Source organism: Pongo pygmaeus, chromosome X (genome assembly GCF_028885625.2).
Source record: "Pongo pygmaeus isolate AG05252 chromosome X, NHGRI_mPonPyg2-v2.0_pri, whole genome shotgun sequence".
Lineage (NCBI taxonomy): Eukaryota > Metazoa > Chordata > Mammalia > Primates > Hominidae > Pongo > Pongo pygmaeus.
The window spans coordinates 78706651-78728160 of NC_072396.2; the positions used below are offsets into that span (position 1 = coordinate 78706651).

At 37.7% G+C, this 21510-nt stretch overlaps 1 protein-coding gene across 3 annotated transcripts in view; it reads right to left on the reverse strand.

Moving 5' to 3' along the window:
* Positions 1–21510, reverse strand: part of ZDHHC15 (zinc finger DHHC-type palmitoyltransferase 15) — a 163773-nt gene that overhangs the window by 68602 nt on the left and 73661 nt on the right. For all 3 annotated transcript variants that reach the window (XM_054471388.2, XM_054471385.2, XM_054471386.1), the window contains one exon: positions 13004–13124. In XM_054471388.2, coding sequence (XP_054327363.1) covers positions 13004–13124 — 121 coding nt within the window. The remainder of the gene's footprint in view (positions 1–13003; positions 13125–21510) is intronic.

Genomic DNA, 21510 nt, shown 5'->3' on the forward strand with positions numbered 1-21510 from the left:
ATTACTCTCCACTTAAAACTCTCAATGGATTTCCAACACCTTCAGAATAAAATCCAAACTCCTTACCATGGCCTGTATCATCTAGCCTCTGCCTCTCTCTTCAAATGAATCTTGTAAAACTCTCCTCATACTATGTTCCAGTGAAACTGGCTGCCTATCTGCTCTTGTAATCAAGCTTGCTCCTGTTTCAGGGCTTTTTGTGCTTGCAGTTCCTTTTGCCTGGGATAATCATCCCTCTGCTCCTTTTGGTATGATGGTTAATTTTACTTTTTTAAATTTCAATAGGTTTTTGGGGAACGGGTGGTGTTTGGTTACATGGATAAGTTGTTTAGTGGTGATTTCTGAGATTTGGGTGCGCCCATCATCTAAGCCGTATACACTGTACCCAATGTGTAGTCTGTTATCCCTTGCCACCCCCTACCCTTTCCCCTGAGTCCCCAGAGTCCACTATATCATTCTTAGGCTTTTGCATCCTCATAGCTTAGCTCTCACTCATAAGTGAAAACATATGATATTAGGTTTTCCACTCCTGAGTTACTTTACATAGAATAATGGTCTCCAACTCCATCCAGGTTGCTGAGAATGCCATGATTTTGTTCCCTTTTTATGGCCGAGTAGTGTATACATATATATATTATATATTTTTTATGGCCAAGTAGTGTATACATATATATATTATATATTTTTTATGGCCGAGTAGTGTGTGTATATATATATGCATTTTCTTTATCCACTCATTGATTGGTTTGGGCTGGTTCCATATTTTTGTAATTTGTAATTGCAAACTGTGTTGCGATGAACATGCCTGTGCAAGTGTCTTTTTCATATAATGACTTCTTTTGCTCTGGGTAAATACCCAGGAGTGGGATTGTTGGATCAAATGATAGATCACTTTAGTTCTTTAAGGAATCTCCATACTGTTTTCCATAGTGGTTGTAGTAGTTTATATTCCCATCAGGAGTGTAAAAGTGTTCCCTTTTCACCACATCAAAGCCAACATTTATTATGCTTTGATTTTTAAATTACGGCCATTCTTGCAGGAATAAGGTGGTATTGCATTGTGGTTTTGACTTGCATTTCTCTGAAAATTAGTGATGTTAAGAATGTTTTCACGTTTGTTGGCCATTTGTATATCTTCTTTTGAGAATTGTTTATTCAGGTCCTTAGCTCACTTTTTGATGGGATTGTTTTTTTCTTGCTGATTTGTTTGGGTTCCTTGTAGATTCTCGATATTCGTCCCTTGTCACATGCATAGTTTGTGGATATTTTTTCCCAGCCTTTGGGTTGTCTGTTTACTCTGCTATTTCTTTTCCTATGCAGAAGCTTTTTAGTTTAATTAAGTCCCATCAATTTATCTTTGTTTGTGTTGCATTTGCCTTTGGGTTCTTGGTCATGAACTATTTGCATAGGCCAATATCTAGCAAAGTTTTTCCAATGTTATCTTCTATAATGTTTACAGTTTCACGTCTTAGATTTAAGTCTTTGATCCAACTTGAGTTGAGTTGATTTTTGTATAAGGTGATAAATGAAGATCCAGTTTCATTCCTCTACATGTGGCTTGCCAATTATTCCAGCACCATTTGTTGAATAGGGTGTCTTTCCCCACTTTATGTTTTTGTTTGCTTTGTCAAAAATCAGTTAGCTGTAAGTATTTGGGCTTATTTCTGGGTTCTCTATTCTGTTCCATTGGTCTATGCACCTATTTTTATACCTGTACCATGCTGCTTTGGTGACTATAGCCTTGTAGTATAGTTTGAAGTCAGGTAACATGATGCCTCCAGATTTGTTCTTTTTGCTTACTCTTGCTTTGCCTAATGTGGGCTTTTATGGTTTCACATGAATTTTAGAATTGTTTTTTCCAGTGCTGTGAAGAATGGTGATGGTAGTTTGATGGGAATTGCATTGAATTTGTATATTGCTTTTGGCAGCATGGTCATTTTCACAATATTGATTATACCCATTCATGGGCATGGGATGTGTTTCCATTTGTTTATGTTGTGTATGATTTCTTTCAGCAGTGTTTTGTAGTTTTCCTTGTAGAGCTCTTTCATGTCCTTGGTTAGGTATATGTCTAAGTTTTCTTTGTTTGTTTGTTTTCCGCTATAGTAAAAGTGGTGGAGTTCTTGATTTGATTCTCAGCTTGGTTGCTGTTGGTGTATAACACTGCTACTGATCTGTATACATTAATTTTGTAACCTGAAACTTTACTGAATTCATTGATCAGATCCAGGAGCTTTTTGGAAGAGTCTTTAGGGTTTTCTAGGTATATGATCAAATTATCAGCAAACAGTGACTGTTTGACTTCCTCTTTATTCATTTGGATGTCCTTTATTTCTTTCTCTTGTGTGATCACTCTGGCTAGGACTTCCAGTACTATGTTGAATAGAAATGGTGAAAGTGGGCATCTTTGTCTTGTTCCAGTTCTCAGGAGCAATGCTTTCAACTTTTCCCCATTCAGTATAATTTGGCTGTGGGTTTGTCATAGATGGCTTTTATTACCTTAACATATTTTCCTTCTATGCTGATTTTGCTGAGGATTTTAATCATAAAGGGATGCTGGATTTTGTCAAATGCTTTTTCTGCGTCTACTGAGATGATCATGTGATTTTTGTTTTTACTTATGTTTATGTGGTGTACCACATTTATTGACTTGCCTATGTTAAACGAACCCTGAATCCATGGTATGAAACCCACTTGATGACGATGGATTATGTTTTTGATATGCTGTTGAATTCGGTTAGCTAGTATTTTGTTGAGGGTTTTTGCATCTATATTCATTAGGAATATTGGTCTGTAGTTTTCTTTTTTAGCTATGTTATTTCCTGGTTTTTGGTATTAGGGTAATATTGGCTTCATAGAATAATTTAGGAAGGATTCCCTCTTTCTCTGTCTTTTGGAATAGTTTCAGTAGGAGTGGTACCAATTCTTCTTTGAGTGTCTGATAGAATTCAGCTGTGAATCCATCTGGCCCTGGACTTTTTTTGTTGGCAATTTTTTTATGACCATTTTAATCTTGCTGCTTGTTACTGGTCTCTTCAGAGTTCCCATTTCTTTCTGGTTTAATCTAGGAGAGTTGTCTATTTCCAGGAGTTTATCCATCTCCTCTAAGTTTTCTAGTTTGTGCCCATGATTGTGTCCTTAGTTGCCTTGAATGATCTTTTGTATTTCTGTTATCGGCTGTAATGTCTCCCTTTTTGTTTCAAATTGAGCTTATTTGGATCTTCACTCTTCTTGGTTTATCTCACTAATTGTCTATCAATTTTATCTTTTCGAAGAACAAGCTTTTCGTTTCATCTATCTTTTGTATTCTTATTTTTTGCTTCAATTTCATTTAGTTCTGCTCTGATTTTTGTTATTTCTTTTCTTCTGCTGGGTTTGGGTTTGGTTTGTTCTTGTTTCTCTAGTTCCTTGAGGTGTAAGCTTAGATTGTCCATTTGTGCTCTTTCAGACTTTTTGATGTAGGCACTTAATGCTATGAACTTTCCTCTTAGCACTGTTTTGCTGTATCCCAGAGGTATTGATAGGTTGTGTTACTATTATCATTCAGTTCAAAGAATTTTTAAAACTTCCATCTTGATTTCATTGTTGACTCAACGATCATTCATGAGTAGATTATTTAAATTCTATGTATTCACATGGTTTTGAAGGTTCTTACTAAAGTTGATTTCCAATTGTATTCCACTGTGGTCTGAGAAAGTACTTGAAATAATTTTGATTTTCTTAAATTTACTGAGACTTGTTTTGTGGCCTATCATATGGTCTATCTTGAATAATGTTCTATGTGCTAATGAATAGAATGTATATTCTGCAGTAGTTGGGTAGAATGTTCTGTAAATATCTGTTTTTTTATTTTTTGGTTTTTTTTTTGTTTTGTTTTGATTTTTTTTGAGATGGAGTCTCGCTCTGTTGCCCAGGCTGGAGTGCAGTGGCGTGATCTCGGCTCACTGCAAGCTCTGCCTCCTGGGTTCTCGCCATTCTCCTGCCTCAGCCTCCCGAGTAGCTGGGACTACAGGTGCCCACCACCATGCTTGGCTAATTTTTTGTGTTTTTAGTAGAGATGGGGTTTCACCGTTTTAGCCAGGATGGTCTTGATCTCCTTACCTCGTGATCTGCCCACCCTGGCCTCCCAAAGTGCTGGGATTACAGGCCTGAGCCACTGCGCCCAGCCCCTGTAAATATCTGTTAAGTCTATTTGTTCTAGTGTATAGTTTAAGTCTATTGTTTCTTTGTTGTTTCTTTGTTGACTTTCTGTCTTGATGGCCTGTCTACTGCTGTCAGTGGAGTAGTGAAGTCCCCCGCTATTATTGTATTGCTATCTAGTTCATTTCTCAAGTCTAATAGTAATTGTTTTATAAATTTGTGGGCTCCAGTATTAGGTGCATATATATTTAGGATTGCGATATTTTCCGTTTAACTGTCCTTTTATCATTATATAATGTCCCTCTTTGTCTTTTTAAACTGTTGTTGCTTCAAAGTCTGTTTTATTTTCTGTTATAAGAATAGCTAACCCTGCATATTTTTAGTGTCCATTTGCATTGAATATCTTTTTTCACCCCTTTACCTTAAGTTTATGTCAGTCCTTATGTGTTAGGTGAGTTGAAGACAGCAGATACTTGGTTGGTAAACGTTTATTCATTCTTCCATTCTGTATCTTTTAAGTGGAGGATTTAGGCCATTTACATTCAACATTAATATTGAGATGTGAGGTATCATTCTATTCATCATGCTAGTTGTTGCATCAATGCCTTTTTTTCATTGTGTTTTTGTTTTATAAGCCCTGTGAGATTTATGCTTTAAGAAAGTTCTATTTTTCTGTATTTTGAGGTTTTGTTTCAAGATATTGAACTCCTTTTAACATTTCTTGTAGCTCTGCCTTGGTAGTGGTAAATTATCTCAGAATTTGTTTGTCTAAAAAAGATTTTATCTTTCCTTCATTCATGAAGTTTTCTTTTGCTGGATACAAAATTCTTGGCTGGTAATTATTTTCTTTAAGGATGCAAAATATAGGACCCCAATCCCTTCTAGTTTGTAGGGTTTCTGCTGACAAATCTGCCATTAGTCTGATAGTGTTTCCTTCATAGGTTACCTGATGCTTTTGCCTCACAGGTCTTAAGATTCTCTCCTTTGTCTTGACTTTAGATAACCTGATGACTGTGTGCCTACCTGATGATTTTTTGCTATGAATTTCCTGGGTGTTCTTTGAGCTTCTTGTATTTGGATGTCTATATCTCTAGCAAGGCCACGTACATTTTCCTCGGTTTTTTCCCCCAAATAAGTTTTCCAAACACTTAGATCTCTCTTCTTCCTCAGGAACACCAATTACTCTTAGGTTTCAGAATAACATAATCATTTAACATAATCACACAACTTCTTGGAGGCTTTGTTCATTTTTTTGAATCTTTTTTATTGTCTTTGTCAGACTGGGTTAATTCAAAAGCCTTTTCTTTAAGCTCTGATGTTCTTTCTTCTACTTCTTCAATTATATTGTTGTAACTTTCCAGTTTCTTTTGCATTTCTCTAAGTGTGTTTCATTTTCAGAAGCTGTGGATGTTTTCTATTTATGCTGTCTATTTCTCTGGAGATATTTTAATCTATATCCTATAATATTTTTAAAATTTCTTTAAATTATTTTTCATCTTTCTATGGTCCCTCCTTGAACAGCTTAATAATTGACCTTCTAAATTCTTTTCTGGGCAATTCATAGGATTCTTCTTGGTTTAGATCCATTGCTTGTGACCTAATGTGGTCTTTGGGGGATGTCAAAGAACCTTGCTTTATCATATTATCAGAATTGTTTTTCTCATTCCTTCTCATTTGGGTAGCCTATGTCAGAGGAACGTTCTGTGGCTCAAGGGCTGCTGTTCAGATTCTTTTCTTCCACTGGGTGATCCCTTGATGTGGTGTTCTCCCCATTTTTCTAAGGATGGGGTTTCCTGGGAGCCAGACTGCAGTGATTGTTATTTGCTCTTCTGGGTCTAGCCACCCAGCAGAGCTACCAGACTCTGTGCTGGTACTGGGGAGTGTCTGCAAAGAGTCCTGTGATTTGATCCATCTTCAGTTCTCTCAGTCATGGATACCAGCACCTGCTCCAGTGGAGGTAGAAGGGGAGTTGAAGTGGATTCTGTGAGGATCCTTGATTGTAGTTTTTTTTTATGGCCCTGGTTTTCTCAAATGCTTTTTGTGCTAATAGTGAAGCTATCATGTGGACAAACTCAGGACCTCTGGTTAGCCAGGATGTCCCAGGCAGTGGAATTAGCTGTTGTTTTCTTCTTTCTTGGAGCAGGGTTGTTCTTTTTTTCTTTTTTCTTTTTTCTTTTTTTTTTTTTTTTTTTTTTGAGACGGAGATGGAGTCTTGCTCTGTTGCCCAGGCTGGAGTGCAGTGGCATGATCTCGGCTCAATACAAGCTCCGCCTCCCGGGTTCATGCCATTCTCTCATCTCAGCCTCCTGAGTAGCTGGGACTACAGGCGCCCACCACCATGCCTGGCTAATTTTTTGTATTTTTAATAGAGACGGGGTTTCACCATGTTAGCCAGGACAGTCTCGATCTCCTGATAGCATTAGGAGATATACCTAATGTAAACGGCGAGTTAATGGGTGCAGCACACCAACATGGCACATGTATACATATGTAACAAACCTGCACGTTGTGCACATGTACTGTACAACTTAAAGTATAATAAAAAAAGAAAAAAGCAATGCTATATATATATATACACACACACACAAATTTATGTAGAATGGTATTTATTAAAATATCATGTGTACTAGTGCAGATTGGAAATGGTAATGTTTAAATAAATTACTGTATATCCATTATTAAAAAAATTCAGAGGAAGGGAGAATTTGTTCTCTCTGCCTGACTGCATGAGATAAGACATCAGACTGTCCTTAGACTGGGACTTATGTGATCAGGGTTCCTGGTTCTCAGAACTTCAGACTGAAACTGGAACTTACACTATTGGCTCTCAGGTTCTCAGGAGGCCTTTGGACTTGGAGTAGAACTTATACCATTGTTTCTCCTAGTGCTTATACTTTGGGCTCAAAGTAGGACTACACCGCCATCTTTCTTGGGTTTCCAGCTTGCTGATGGCAGAGAGTGGGACTTCTCAGCCTCCATAATTATGTGAGCTAATTCCTCAATATAAATAATGTAAATAATAATTTATATACATACACCTTATTGTTCTTTCTCTATAGAGAACCCTACTGATAGTTATTCCAAAGAAACAGAATTTTAGGAATGAGTTTTCTGAATTGGTTCTGAAGTTTCTGGAATTGGCTCTTCAATCTTATTAGTTTTGATGATGCTAATGACACTGTATCAAGTAATAAAGAGAGCACTGGTAATCTGTGGCATGATCTGGCAATGGAAATATGCAAAGTATCTTCAGTAGATGCTCTTAGTCAACCACTTATGAGAAGCAAGTAGCTGGGTGACTATATATGATAATATTTAACATTTTTGAAAAACAATGAATAAAATGAGGTTGGCTTGTAGCTTCTAACATGATTGAACAAAGTGCTAAAAGAAAAAGATGAGTTCAGGAATTCCCAGCCAAAGTGGTAGATAAATGACCTGAAAGCTTCTATGTATCTCCTAAAGGAGATGCTTATTGCATGTAGCCACAGGACTGAGATTGCTGAAAACCACAGAATTCCACCTGTAAATAGCTGAATTACAATGATAGCTGAACTCCCAGTCTTGTAGGGTGTCTACTGTTAAAATGAGGGCACTGATTTGTACAGAATTCGATCCTGTAAGTTAGGATGGGGATGTGTGGGAAGACCCTTATGGAGCCAGGGATACTGAGTGCCTAAATTCCAATGCATCTAATTTGCCAGGAGATGAGGCCTCCCTGCAACCAGTAGAAGTAGCTTCCAACTGCCCGTGGTATTGGCCTCTCCAATCCTGTCTGAAGGGATCAACCCTGCATTGCTTGAGGAAACTCAGGCCACTATACAAGACTATGCTGATTCTCCTCTGGACCCATCCCTCTTTGCTTCTAAGACCTATAATAAGAATCAAGCCCTAACAGATCCCTAAAGGTAAGGTACAAAGTGTGACCCACGAAGACATATACTACACTCCAAAAGAACTACTCAAATTTTCTAATTTATACAGATAGAAATCAAGGGAACATAGGTGGAAACAAACACTAATGTTGGAAAAAACATAAAGTTGAATCTGGCCAAATTTAATGATAGGGGCCTACTAAGCAGAGATTCTCATTTTAATGTTGCAGCTCAGGGAGTTAGAAAGCATTCTAACAATTTGGTTGGTTGGTTTGCTAAAACACGATGAAAAGGTGGCCCACAGTGAGTGAACTGGAAATGCTGGTCCTGCCTTGGTTTAATGTTGAGGGGAGGATTCAAAGGCTTAAGGATAATGGAAGGTTAGAATAGTTCTGCTCACTCACACTGGGAAGGTATAGAAAATGTACCTTTCACTAACACTGTGAGAAATACATTTGTTTTTTTTTTTTCTTTTTATTATTATTATTATTATTATTATTATTATACTTTAGGCTCTATGGTACATGTGCGCCACGTGCAGGTAAGTTACATATGTATACGTGTGCCATGCTGGTGCGCTGCACCCACCAACTCGTCATCTAGCATTAGGTATATCTCCCAATGCTATCCCTCCCCCCTCCCCCCACCCCACAACAGTCTCACATGGACACAGGAAGAGAAATACATTTGTAAAGAGAGCCCTGGTGACAAGGAAATTTGGAAAAGAAGTGTGTGGAAAGACTTCTCTGAATGGAAAAAAAGTGTGAAGATATTTGTATCTTGTGTGAATGCTCACTCATTGTTGATCACATGTCTTACTCCATTTGGGGCTGCTCTAACAAAGTACCATAGACTGGGTAGCTTCTAAACAACAAATTTATTCGCATGGTTCTTGAGGCTTGGAGTTCCAAGATCAAGGTACCAACAGCTTTAGTGCTCGTGAGGGCCTCTTTTAAAGATAGTGCTTTCTTGCTGTGCCCTCTCATGGTGAAAGGGGCAAAGCAGCTCTCTGGAGCCTTATTATAAGGGCACTAATCACATTCATGAGGGTTCTACACTTATGACTTAACCACATCCCCAAAGACCTCACGTCCTAATATCATCCCCTTGGGGACAGGATTTCAATATATAAATTTTAGGGGCACACAAACATTTGAAAAATAGCACTACAGCAGAGAAGTATTTTAATAATCAAACAGACAGAATGACCTGTTCAATGATTACCAGTCAGCCTCTTTCCCCACCCACCCCAGTTACTGCCCAATGGGCTCATGAACAAAGTGGCCATGGTAGCAGGGATGGAGGTTACGTGGCTCAGCAATATTGACTTTCACTCACCAAGGCTGACCTGGCTACTGCCATTACTGGCAGCAGAGACCAACACTGAGTACCTGATATAGCACCATTCTCTGGGGTGATGAGCCATCAACCTGGTATCAGGTTGATTACATTGGAGTGCTTCTATCATAGAAGCGGCAGTGTTTTGTCCTTACTGGAATAGACACTTTGGATACAGGTTTGTCTTCCCTGCATGCTGCGCTTCTGCCAAAAGTGCCATCGATGGACTTACAAAATGTCTTATCCACCATCATGATATTCCACACAGCATTACATCTGATCAAGGAACTCCCTTCACAGCAAGAGAAGTGCTGCAGTAGGCCCATGCTTGTGGAATTTACTGGTGTTACCACGTTCCCCATCATCCTGAAGCAGCTAGCTTGACAGAGTGATGACTTGGTCTTTTGAAGTGTCAGTTACAGTGCCAATACCTTGCAGGGCTGGGGCAAGATTTTCCCAAAAGCTGTATATGCTCTGAATCAGTGTCCAATATATGATGCTGATTCTCTGATAGTTAGGATTCACAGGTCCAGAAATCAAGGGGTGGAAATGGGAGTGGTACCACTCACCATTACCCTAAGTGACCCACTAACAAAATGTTTTCTTCCTGTTCCTGCAACCTTGTGCTTTGCTAGTCTAGAGGTGTTAGTCCTACAGGGAGGACTTCCACCAGGGGACACAACAATGATTCCATTGAACTGGAAGTTAAGCCTGCCACCCAGCCACTTTGGAATCCTCATATCTCTGAATCAATAGGACAAGAGGCAGGTGCAATATTGGCTGGGATAACTGATCCAGATTATGAAGTGTAAATTAGACTTAATAGTCCAATTTTGTTAGTGGGTAACTAAAGGTAATGGTGAGTGGTGCCACTTCCATTTCCACCCCTTGAGTCCTAGGTGGAAATCAAGGGGTGGAAATGGGATTGTAAACTGGTATAATAGACTTTTAGACTATTAAGTGTAAATTGGACTATTACTACTCTGCAATGGAGGAAAGAAAGACTATGTGAAGAATATGGGAGGTGCCTTAGGGCATCTCTTAGTATTACCATGCCCTGTGATTAGGTCAATGGAAAACCACAACAATCCAATTCAGGCAGGACTACTAATGACCCAGACTCTTCAGAACTGAAGATTTGGGTCACCATGTGAGGTAAAAAAAAACTACCAGCTGAGGTGCTTGCTAAAGGCAAAGGGAGTACAGAATGAATGGTGGGAGAAAGTAGCTATAAATACCAGCTATGACCATGTGACCAGTTACAGAAACAAGATCTGTTATTGTTATGGGTGTTTCCTTCTTATGTTGTTATGAATACAGTTGTGTGTGTGTATTTCAAATATCTTTGTTTTCTTCCTTCTCTTATTCCCTTATCATGTAACATAAGGTGTATTGACTTTACATCGTAGTATTTAAGTATTGTTAATTTTATATCATAGTATTTAAATAGTTTTTAATTAACAAAATAGCAAGGAGAAAAGTAAACTCACTCAAGAATACCTATTCTTCTGTGGAAGGGGTTAGTGTGTTTTCAGTTGAATGCATGATATTTGTATCATGTTAGGTAAAATTGTAACCTTGCTATTGTCTTTAAGTGGAGAGTATGGCTTAAGGAGATGTGTATGGGTGCCAAGTTGACAAGGGCTGGACTTGTGATAGTTAATTTTGTGTGTCAACTTCACTGGGTCATAGGGTACCTAGATATTGGGTTAAGTATTATTTCTAGGTGTCTCTGTGAAGGTGTTTCTGGGTGAGATTAGCATTCAAATCTAGACTGTGAAAGCAGACTGTCCTCCCCAATGCAGGTGGGCCTCATCCAATCCTTTGAGGACCTGAACAGAACAAAAATGTGGAGGATGAGAAAATTTGCTCTTGTTGCCTGACTGCATGAGCTGAGACATCAGTTTCCTGCCATTAGACTGGGGCTTACACCATCAGCACTACTGGTTCTCAAACCGTTTAACTCAGACTATAATTACATTACCAGCTTTCCTGATTCTCCAGCATGCAGATGGCAGACTGTGGGACTTCTCAGGTTCCATAATCATTTGCTGATTCCTCATAATCTCTCTCTCTCTCTCTATACATACACACACACACACACAATTCTATTGGCTCTATTTATCTGGAGAATGCTGACTAATACACATGGCTAAATCCTTATCATTTAAGTCTTCAAATAGTATTTCCTCAGAGAAGCCTTTCCTATTACTGCCTATCCTGGGAGCTGCAAATACCTCAAGGTCCCAGAGAATAGTCAGTAGCAAAGGTACCATGGTAAGTACCATTACCCAGATTCAACAATTATCAACATTGTGTCACTTTTGTTTCACCTATCTCTTCCACTGGCTTTTTACTTGATCATTTTAAACAAATCCCAAACAGTGTGTCACTTCAAACCATAAATATTTCCATATGCATGAAGACTTTTAAAAATCATAACCACTACATTATTGCTCTAACAAAATTAACAGCAAGTCTTTAATATCATATAATACCAAGAACATAGTAAAATTTCCCCAATTGCCATATATCTTAACAAATATTTGCTGAATAAATGAACAAATGAATATGTGTCTGACAGTAAACTTTCTAAAGCCTTGAAATGTGAAACATAATCATCCTTATTAGAAACATTAGGATGACATATCAGAAGAACCATGGTTTTCAAACTTTTTAACATATTCCCCATACCTCTGTACATTTTCAAAATTTAAAAGGTGGAGAATTAGTTCAGCAAGTACTGTTTTAGTCATGCACATGAAACCTAAGAGTAAAATTCTGTATTGGATATTTACTCAAGGAAAAAGAAGATATGTCTTTGCACAGATACTTACACAGTAATATTCATAGCAAATTGACTCATAATAACTAAACACTAGAAACAACCCAAGTATGTATCAACTAGTGAATGGATAAACTTTGATATATTCATACAATATAATGCTACTCAGCAATAAAAAAATACACAAAAAAGATGAATGAATCTTACAAACATTATGTTGAATAAAAGAAGCCAGACGCAAGAGTATATACTCTGTGATTCCAATTATATAAAATTTGAGAGCAGACAAAACTAATTTATAGTGAAAAGCTATCAGAATAGCGGCTGTCTGTGGGAAGTGGGGTGGGGTCGGATTGACTGGAAATGAGGCATGACAGAACTTTCTGAGGTGATGGCAATTTTATTGGGGGTTTAGTTACACAGATGTGTACACTTTTCAAAACACACGGAATTGTACCCTTAAGATTATGCATGTTTTTGTATGTAAATTTTACCAAAACAGAATAAAATATTTAGGTAGATGTCTTACTGATGTCAGCTATTTACTTTGAAATGCATCAGAAAAATAAGATGGCTTGACAAAAGATAAATAGAGGTATGCATATGTGGACAGATATGTGATATAGCAACATAGAAAAATGTTAGCAGAAGAATCCAGTTTGGGGTATATAGTTTGTTTACTATACAATTCTTCCAGCTTTGATATGTGTTTAAAATTTTAAAAAAATAAAATGTAGAGAAAAATCTCCATAGTGGTTTTCAGAAGATGAGAGGAAAAAAAAGGGCTAGTTTGAGAACATATATGACTTAGCCTTTCTGAGATACTTGCTGAGCTGCCTCTCTAGCTGCCTTTCGATGAACTGACCTCCACTTCCAGTTCTTGTGTAAACCGGTAGCTTTTTGGCCATATCAACAAGCATCTGCTTCTGGACCTCAGGTCTCTCTTCATTTTCATAGCGCTCCTTGTCTGTGTAGGACAAGTGGAACTGGAAGCAGGAGTGAAAGGTAAGACTTTATTATCTAAAGTTAATAGAAAAGATTAAAACCAACAACAATAACTACTTTAATGAAATTATTTGTTACCTACCCTTGAAGCTCAGGTACCACTTGGTCTTATAATGTTCTCTGGGTAATTACTTCAATAATCTTGGCTTTTATCTCAATTATCAAAAGCATGAGATATGTGTATTGTTTTATAAAGATAATAAAACAGACAGATTAAGTAACTTGCCTAAAGTTGCACTCAATCAACTAACAAGTGGCAATGCTGGACCTCAAACTCAATTCATCTGATTTCAAGACTTGTCCCTTTCCATTGATTCATAATATGATGTTGCATACAGATGTGTAACACATTTTTGCCAGGGCCCTGTTGATAATTAACCATGCTTACCGAGTTGCAAGAGTCTTCATAGGTGACACTGATAACACCCTTGGAGAAGCCGGATGAGACTGCTTGTAACATTGTCTGCATATTTTAATCTTGTAAATAGGTGGAAATTTAGATATTCTCACTATTGAATACTTTTTTAGTCTGGTATGGAGCTTGTTGCCACAATAGTGCCACATTTTCCTAATCTTGCAAAAGATAAGCCAATGATCTTCAAAAGTAATATGAACCTGAAAGCATTTATTCTATCTGTGCCGCAGGGTAGACTGAGTTGAAAAAAAGGATCTGTGGTCAGAATTTCTGGGTTTAAGTCTCATCTCTATCACTTATAGAAAATCACTTTGCAAAATCAGACATTCTCAACCTGTTTCTTCATATGTAAAATAGAAGAAATAAAACCTATTTCATAATATTGGTGCAGAAGTGTCAGATAATAACAGGTAAATAAAAATCTCCTTTAGAAGTCTAATTTTTGAATTGTTTAAAAATATTTGATGTTGCTGCTAAGAGATTTTGTCACCACCAGGCCTACCTTACAAGAGCTCCTGAAGGAACCACTAAACATGGAAAGAAACAACTGGTACCAGCCACTGCAAAAACATGCCAAATTGTAAAGAGCATCGATGCTAGGAAGAAACTGCATCAATTAACGGGCAAAATAACCAGCTAACACCATAATGACAGGATCAAATTCACACATAACAATATTAACGTTAAAAGTAAACGGGCTAAATGCTCCAATTAAAAACAAAGACTGGCAAATAAGATAAAGAGTCAAGACCCATCAGAGTGCTGTATTCAGGAGACCCATCTCATGTGCAGAGACACACATAGGCTCAAAATAAAGGGATGGAGGAAGATCTACCAAGCAAATGGAAAGTGAAAAAAAAAAAAAAGCAGGGGTTGCAATCCTAGTCTCTGATAAAATAGACTTTAAACCAACAAAGATCAAAAGAGACAAAGAAGTCCATTACATAATGGTAAAGGGATCAATTCAACAAGAAGAGCTAACTATCCTAAATATATATGCACCCAATACAGGAGCACCCAGATTCATAAAACAAGTCCTAAGAGACCTAAAAAGAGACTTAGACTCCACACAATAATAATGGGAGATTTTAACACCCCACTGTCAATATTAGACAGATCAATGAGACAGAAGGTTAACAAGGATATACAGGACTTGAACTCAGCCCTGCACCAAGCAGACCTAATAGACATCTACAGAACTCTCCACCCTACATCAACAGAATATACATTCTTCTCAGCACCACATCACACCTATTCCAAAATTGACCACATAGTTGGAAGTAAAGCTCTCCTCAAATGTAAAAGAGCAGAAATTATAACAAACTATCTCTCAGATCACAGTTCAATCAAATTAGAACTCAGGATTAAGAAACTCACTCAAAACCGCACAACTACATGGAAACTGAACAACCTGCTCCTGAATGACTACTGGATAAATAATGAAATGAAGGCAGAAATAAAGATGTTCTTTGAAACCAATGAGAAGAAAGACACAACATACCAGAATCTCTGGGACACATTTAAAGCAGCGTGTAGATGGAAATTTATAGCACTTAAATGCCCACAAGAGAAAGCAGGAAAGATCTAAAATCAACACCCTCATATAACAATTAAAAGAACTAGACAAACAAGAGCAAACAAATTCAAAAGCTAGCGGAAGTCAAGAAATAGCTAAGATCAGAGCAGAACTGAAGGAGATAGAGACACAAAAAACCCTTCAAAAAAATAAATGAATCCAGGAGCTGGTTTTTTTGAAAAGATCAACAAAAGCGATAGACTGCTAGACTGCTAGCAAGACTAATAAAGAAGAAAAGAGACAAGAATCAAATAGACACAGTAAAAAATGATAAAGGGGATATCACCACCGATCCCACAGAAATACAAACTACCATCAGAGAATACTATAAACACCTCTACGCAAATAAACTAGAAAATCTAGAAGAAATGGATAAATTCCTCGACACATACACCCTCCCAAGACTAAACCAGGAAGAAGCTGAATCTCTGAATAGACCAATAACAGGCTCTGAAATTGAGACAATAATTAATAGCCTACCAACCAAAAAAAAGTCCAGGACCAGACGGATTCACAGCCAAATTCTACCAGAGGTACAAAGAGGAGCTGGTACCAATCCTGAAATTATTTCAATCTATATAAAAAGAGGGAATCCTCCCTAACTCATTTTATGAGGCCAGCATCATCCTAATACCAAAGGCTGGCAGTGACACAACAAAAAAAGAGAATTTTAGACCAATATCCCTGATGAACATCGATGTGAAAATCCTCAATAAAATACTGGCAAACTGAATCCAGCAGCACATCAAAAAGCTATCCACCAAGATCAAGTTGGCTTCATTCCTGGGATGCAAGGCCTAGTTCAACATATGAAAATCAATAAACGTAATCCATCACATAAACAGAACCAAAGACAAAAACCACGTGATTATCTCAATAGATGCAGCAAAGGCCTTTGACAAAATTCAACAGCCCTTCATGCTAAAAACGCTCAATAAACTAGGTATTGATGGAACATATCTCAAAATAATAAGAGTTATTTATGACAAACCCACAGCCAGTATCATACTGAATGGGCAAAAACTGGAAGCATTCCCTTTGAAAATTGGCACAAGATAGGGATGCCCTCTCTCACCAGTCCTATTCAACATCATATTGGAAGTTCTGGCCAGGGCAATCAGGCAAGAGAATGAAATAAAGAGTATTCAAATAGGAAAAGAGGAAGTCAAATTGTCCCTGTTTGCAGATTGCAAGACTGTATATTTAGAAAACCCCATCGTCTCAGCCCAAAATCTCCTTAAGCTGATAAGCAACTTCAGCAAAGTCTCAGGATACAAAATTAATGTGCAAAAATCACAAGCATTCTTATACACCAATAACAGACAAACAGAGAGCCAAATCATGAGTGAACTCTCATTCACAATTGCTACAAAGAGAATAAAATACCTAGGAATCTTAATCCAATCTATCAATGATGGACATTAGGGTTGGTTCCAAGTCTGCTATTGTGAATGGTGCTGCAATAAACATACGTTTGCATGAGTCTTTATAGCAGCATGATTTATAATCCTTTGGGTATATGCCCAGTAATGGGATGGCTGGGTCAAATGGTATTTCTAGTTCTTGATCCCTGAGGAATCGCCACACTGTCTTCCACAATGGTTGAACTAGTTTACAGTCCCACCAACAGTGTAAACGCATTCCTATTTCTCCACATCCTCTGCAGCACCTGTTGCTTCCTGACTTTTTAATGACTGCCATTCTAACTGGTGTGAGATGGTATCTCATTGTGGTTTTGATTTGGGACGAGTTAATGGGTGGAGCACACCAACATGGCACATGTATACATATGTAACAAACCTGCACATTGTGCACATGTACCCTAGAACTTAAAGTATAATAATAAAAAATAAAAATGAAAAAATACCTAGGAATCCAACTTACAAGGGATGTGAAGGACCTCTTGAAGGAGAACTACAAACCACTGCTCAATGAAATAAAAGAGGACACAAACAAATGGAAGAATATTCCATGCTCATGGATAGGAAAAATCAATATCCTGAAAATGGCCATACTGCCCAGGGTAATTTAGAGATTCAATGCCATCCCCATCAAGCTACCAATGACTTTCTTCACAAAATTGGAAAAAACTACTTTAAAGTTCATATGGAAGCAAAAAAGAGCCCAAATTGCCAAGACAATCCTAAGCCAAAAGAACAAAGCTGGAGGCATCACACTACCTGACTTCAAACTATACTACAAGGCTACAGCAACCAAAACTGCATGGTACAGGTACCAAAACAGAGATATAGACCAATGGAACAGAACAGAGGCCTCAGAAATAACACCACACATGTATAACCATCTGATCTTTGACAAACCTGACAAAAACAAGAAATGGGGAAAGGATTCCCTATTTAATAAATGGTGCTGGGAAAACTGGCTAGCTAGATGTAGAAAGCTGAAACTGGATCCCTTCCTTACACCTTGTACAAAAATTAATTCAAGATGGATTAAAGACTTACAGGTTAGACCTAAAACCATAAAATCCCTAGAAGAAAACCCAGGCAATACCATTCAGGACATAGGCATGGGCAAGGGCTTCATGACTAAAACACCAAAAGCAATGGCAACAAAAGCCAAAATTGACAAATGGGATCTAATTAAACTAAAGAGCTTCTGCACAGCAAAAGAAACCACCATCAGAGTGAGCAGGCAACCTACAGAATGGGGGAAAATTTTTGCAATCTACCCATCTGACAAAGGGCTAATATCCAGAATCTACAAATAACTCAAACAAATTTACAAGAAAAAATCAAACAATTCCATCAAAAAGTGGGCAAAGGATATGAACAGACACTTTTCAAAAGAAGACATTTATGCAGCCAAAAGACACATGAAAAAACGCTCATCATCACTGGTCATCAGAGAAATGCAAATCAAAACCACAATGAGATACCATCTCACACCAATTAGAATGGCGATCATAGAAACAACAGTTGCTGGAGAGGATGTGGAGAAATATGAACACTTTTACACCATTAGTGGGAGTGTAAACTAGTTCAACCATTGTGGAAGACAGTGTGGCGATTCCTCAATGATCTAGAACTAGAAATACCATTTGACACAGCCATCCCATTATTGGGTATATACCCAAAGGAATATAAATCATGCTACTATAAAGACACATGCACATGTATGTTTATTGTGGCACTATTCACAATAGCAAAGACTTGGAACCAACCCAAATGTCCAACAATGATAGACTGGATTAAGAAAACGTGGCACATATACACCATGGAATACTATGCAGCCATAAAAAAGGATGAGTTCATGTCCTTTGTAGCGACATCGATGAAGCTGGAAACCATCATTCTGAGCAAACTATCACAAGGGCAGAAAACCAAACACCACATATTCTCACTCATAGGTGGGAATGGAACAATGAGAATACTTGGACACAGGGCGCGGAACATCATATACCAGGGCCTGTCATGGGGTGTGGGGCTGGGGGAGGCATAGCATTAGGAGAAATACCTAATGTAAGTGACAAGTTGATGGGCGCAGCACACCAACATGGCACATGTATAAATATGTAACAAACCTGCACATTGTGCAAATGTACCCTAGAACTTAAAGTATAATAATCAAAAAAAAAATGGCGATAATTAAAAAGTCTGGAAACAACAGATGCTGGCAAGGATGTGGAGAAAGAGGAATGTTTTTATACTGTCGGTGGGACTGTAAATTAGTCCAACCATTGTGGAAGACAGTGCGGGGATTCCTCAAGGATCTAGAATCAGAAATATAATTTGACCCAGCAATCCCATTACTGGGTATAAAGAGACTGTTTTTGGAGACAATTACTGGCAGAATCCTCTGAGCAACGCTGCTCTATGACAACGTCTGTTCTCTGAGAGCAGTTGGGTCCAGCACTTCGCAAACATAACAGCAACGGGTGTCTCCCCTGTCAAGGCCACATACTATAAATTTAGACAGATCCAGGTTCAAGTCCCAACCACTTATGTAACATTTAAATTCTGTGACTTGGAGCATCTTGCTTAATTTCTCCAATATTTAATTTCCTCATCCAAGAAATAGAGATAATAATATCATCCCCATAATTACTGTTAAATGTAAAGCATTTAGCTGTGGTGTTTGGCACAGAGTAAGTACTCAACGAATGTTAGCTAAAATAATAAACATTAATAACATTAATAAACTGATATTTAGAAACAATCTAAAAAATATTTGATATTGCCAATGTTTTTAATTTTAACTCTTCTAGATGGTGTGTTGCATTAGTCTATTCTTGCAAACCATATCATTTGTAGTGGCATCTTATTGTGATTTTATTTTGTACTCCTTTGATTACTAATGATATTGAGCACCTTTTCATGAGTTTATTGGCCATTTGGATATCCTCTTGTGAAATAGCGTTTCAAGTCTTTGGTCCATTAAAAAAAGAATTGGGTTGTTTGTCTTTCTTTGGTATTAATTTGTAGAAATTCTTTATATATTTTGGATACTAGTCTTTGGTTGAATATTTTCTACCAGTCTGTGGCTTTCCCTTTTACTTCCTTTATGGTGGATTTTGATGGACAGAAGATCATGGTGGGAGTGGAGATTTATACAATTAGTTTGGAAAATTTTGTCATTATCTATTTATGCTAAATATATGCCTGTCTTATGACCCCAGCAATTTTATTCCTACTTATATACACAAGAAAAATGAATATCTGTGTGTATATGTGTGAGCATGTATTAAAGTTTTATTTACACGCACACACACACACACACACACACACACAGAGTCTCTGATACACAGAGTCAGCCTTCCCTATGTATGGTTCCACATTCATGCATTCAACCAACTGGATTAAAAAATATTTTTAAAATTAAAAATACAAGAAAAATAATATAAATAACAAACAATACAAAAACTATTTACATAGCATTTATAGTGTATTAGTATTGTAAATAATCTAGAGATGATTTAAAGTATGTAGGAGGGTGTGAATGGGTTACATGCAAATACCATGCCATTTCATGTAACGAACCTGAGCATCTGCGATTTTGGTATCTATGGGAGGTCCTGAAACCAATCCCCTGTGGGTACTGAGGAACAATTATATTTATATGCCAAAAGACATGTACAAGAATGTTCATTGGAGCTTTATTCATAACACACAAAAAAATGGAAACAAGTATACTTCAATGGCTGAATGGTTAAACCAAGTGTGATAAAAGGGAATAACTAACAGCAATCAAAGGAAATGAACTACTGAAAAATGCATCAACATGGATAAATTTGAAAAACACTGTGTTGAGTGAAAGGTACACATAGAATAGTACCAACTATGATTCCTTTTTTATGGACTTCAAAAACAGGCAAAACCAATCTATAGTGATAGAAGTTAGAGTAGTAGTTACCTCTAAGAGGAGGTTGGTTGAAAAGAGGCATGAAGATTTATGAGATACTAGAAATGTTTAAAATTTTAACCTGGATACTGATTACATAGTTATAATATATGGGGAAACATTCATCAAATTATTCTCTTTAAAACTTAATTCTGGGAGTAGAGTCTGTATGTTATACTTCAATAAAATAGCAGAACAAATAATAAAATATTTGAGATAATTTAAATATATCTAACTTAAAAGATTGGAAACATATAAAATCGAACACTGTGTTTTAAGAACCACACCTAGTGGTGCGTTTTTATGGTACTGTCATTCTCAGGTAGAGTGAGAATTAAGTACCCGGCTGGGGTATGTGGAAATATGTAGGGGCATTTTTGGCTATTACAATGAATGTGGTGCACCATAGGCAATTAATCCTTAGCCTAGGGTGCTAAAGATTCTCCAATTAACTGAACAAATTCACACTATTTTTCCCAACCAAAGGTCAATAGGTGGTATGGGAGGGGCCTAGATGGCTGATTAGAAGCAGTGGTCCGTGGCACTCATGGAGAGGAATGAAAGTAGTGAGTGAGTTCAGCACCTTCAACTAAAATATACAGGTTCTCGCATTCGGACTGACTAGGTAAACAACTAGACCCATAGAGAATGAAGAAAAGCAGGGTGGGGAAATAGCCCTCCCAGGAGTGGCACAGAGCCAAAAAAAAAAAAAAACCCACCCCCAGCCAAGGGAATTGGTGAATGATTGTGCCACCCTGCTCAGGAAATCATGCTTCTCCCAGAGATCACTGCAACCCGCCGATAAGGAGATCCTCTGGTGATCCCATGCCACCAGGGCCTTGGGTCCGATACACAAAGCTGTGTGGAGTCATGGCAGAGCAGCTGCTCAGCCACACACAGAGACCCAGGAGTTTTACACACTCCAGCCCCAGTATCCCCAGCAAGGTGGGAGATCCATTTGTACATACACCTAAGAAGAGGGCTAAATCTAGGGAGTCAAGCAATGTCATTCTGC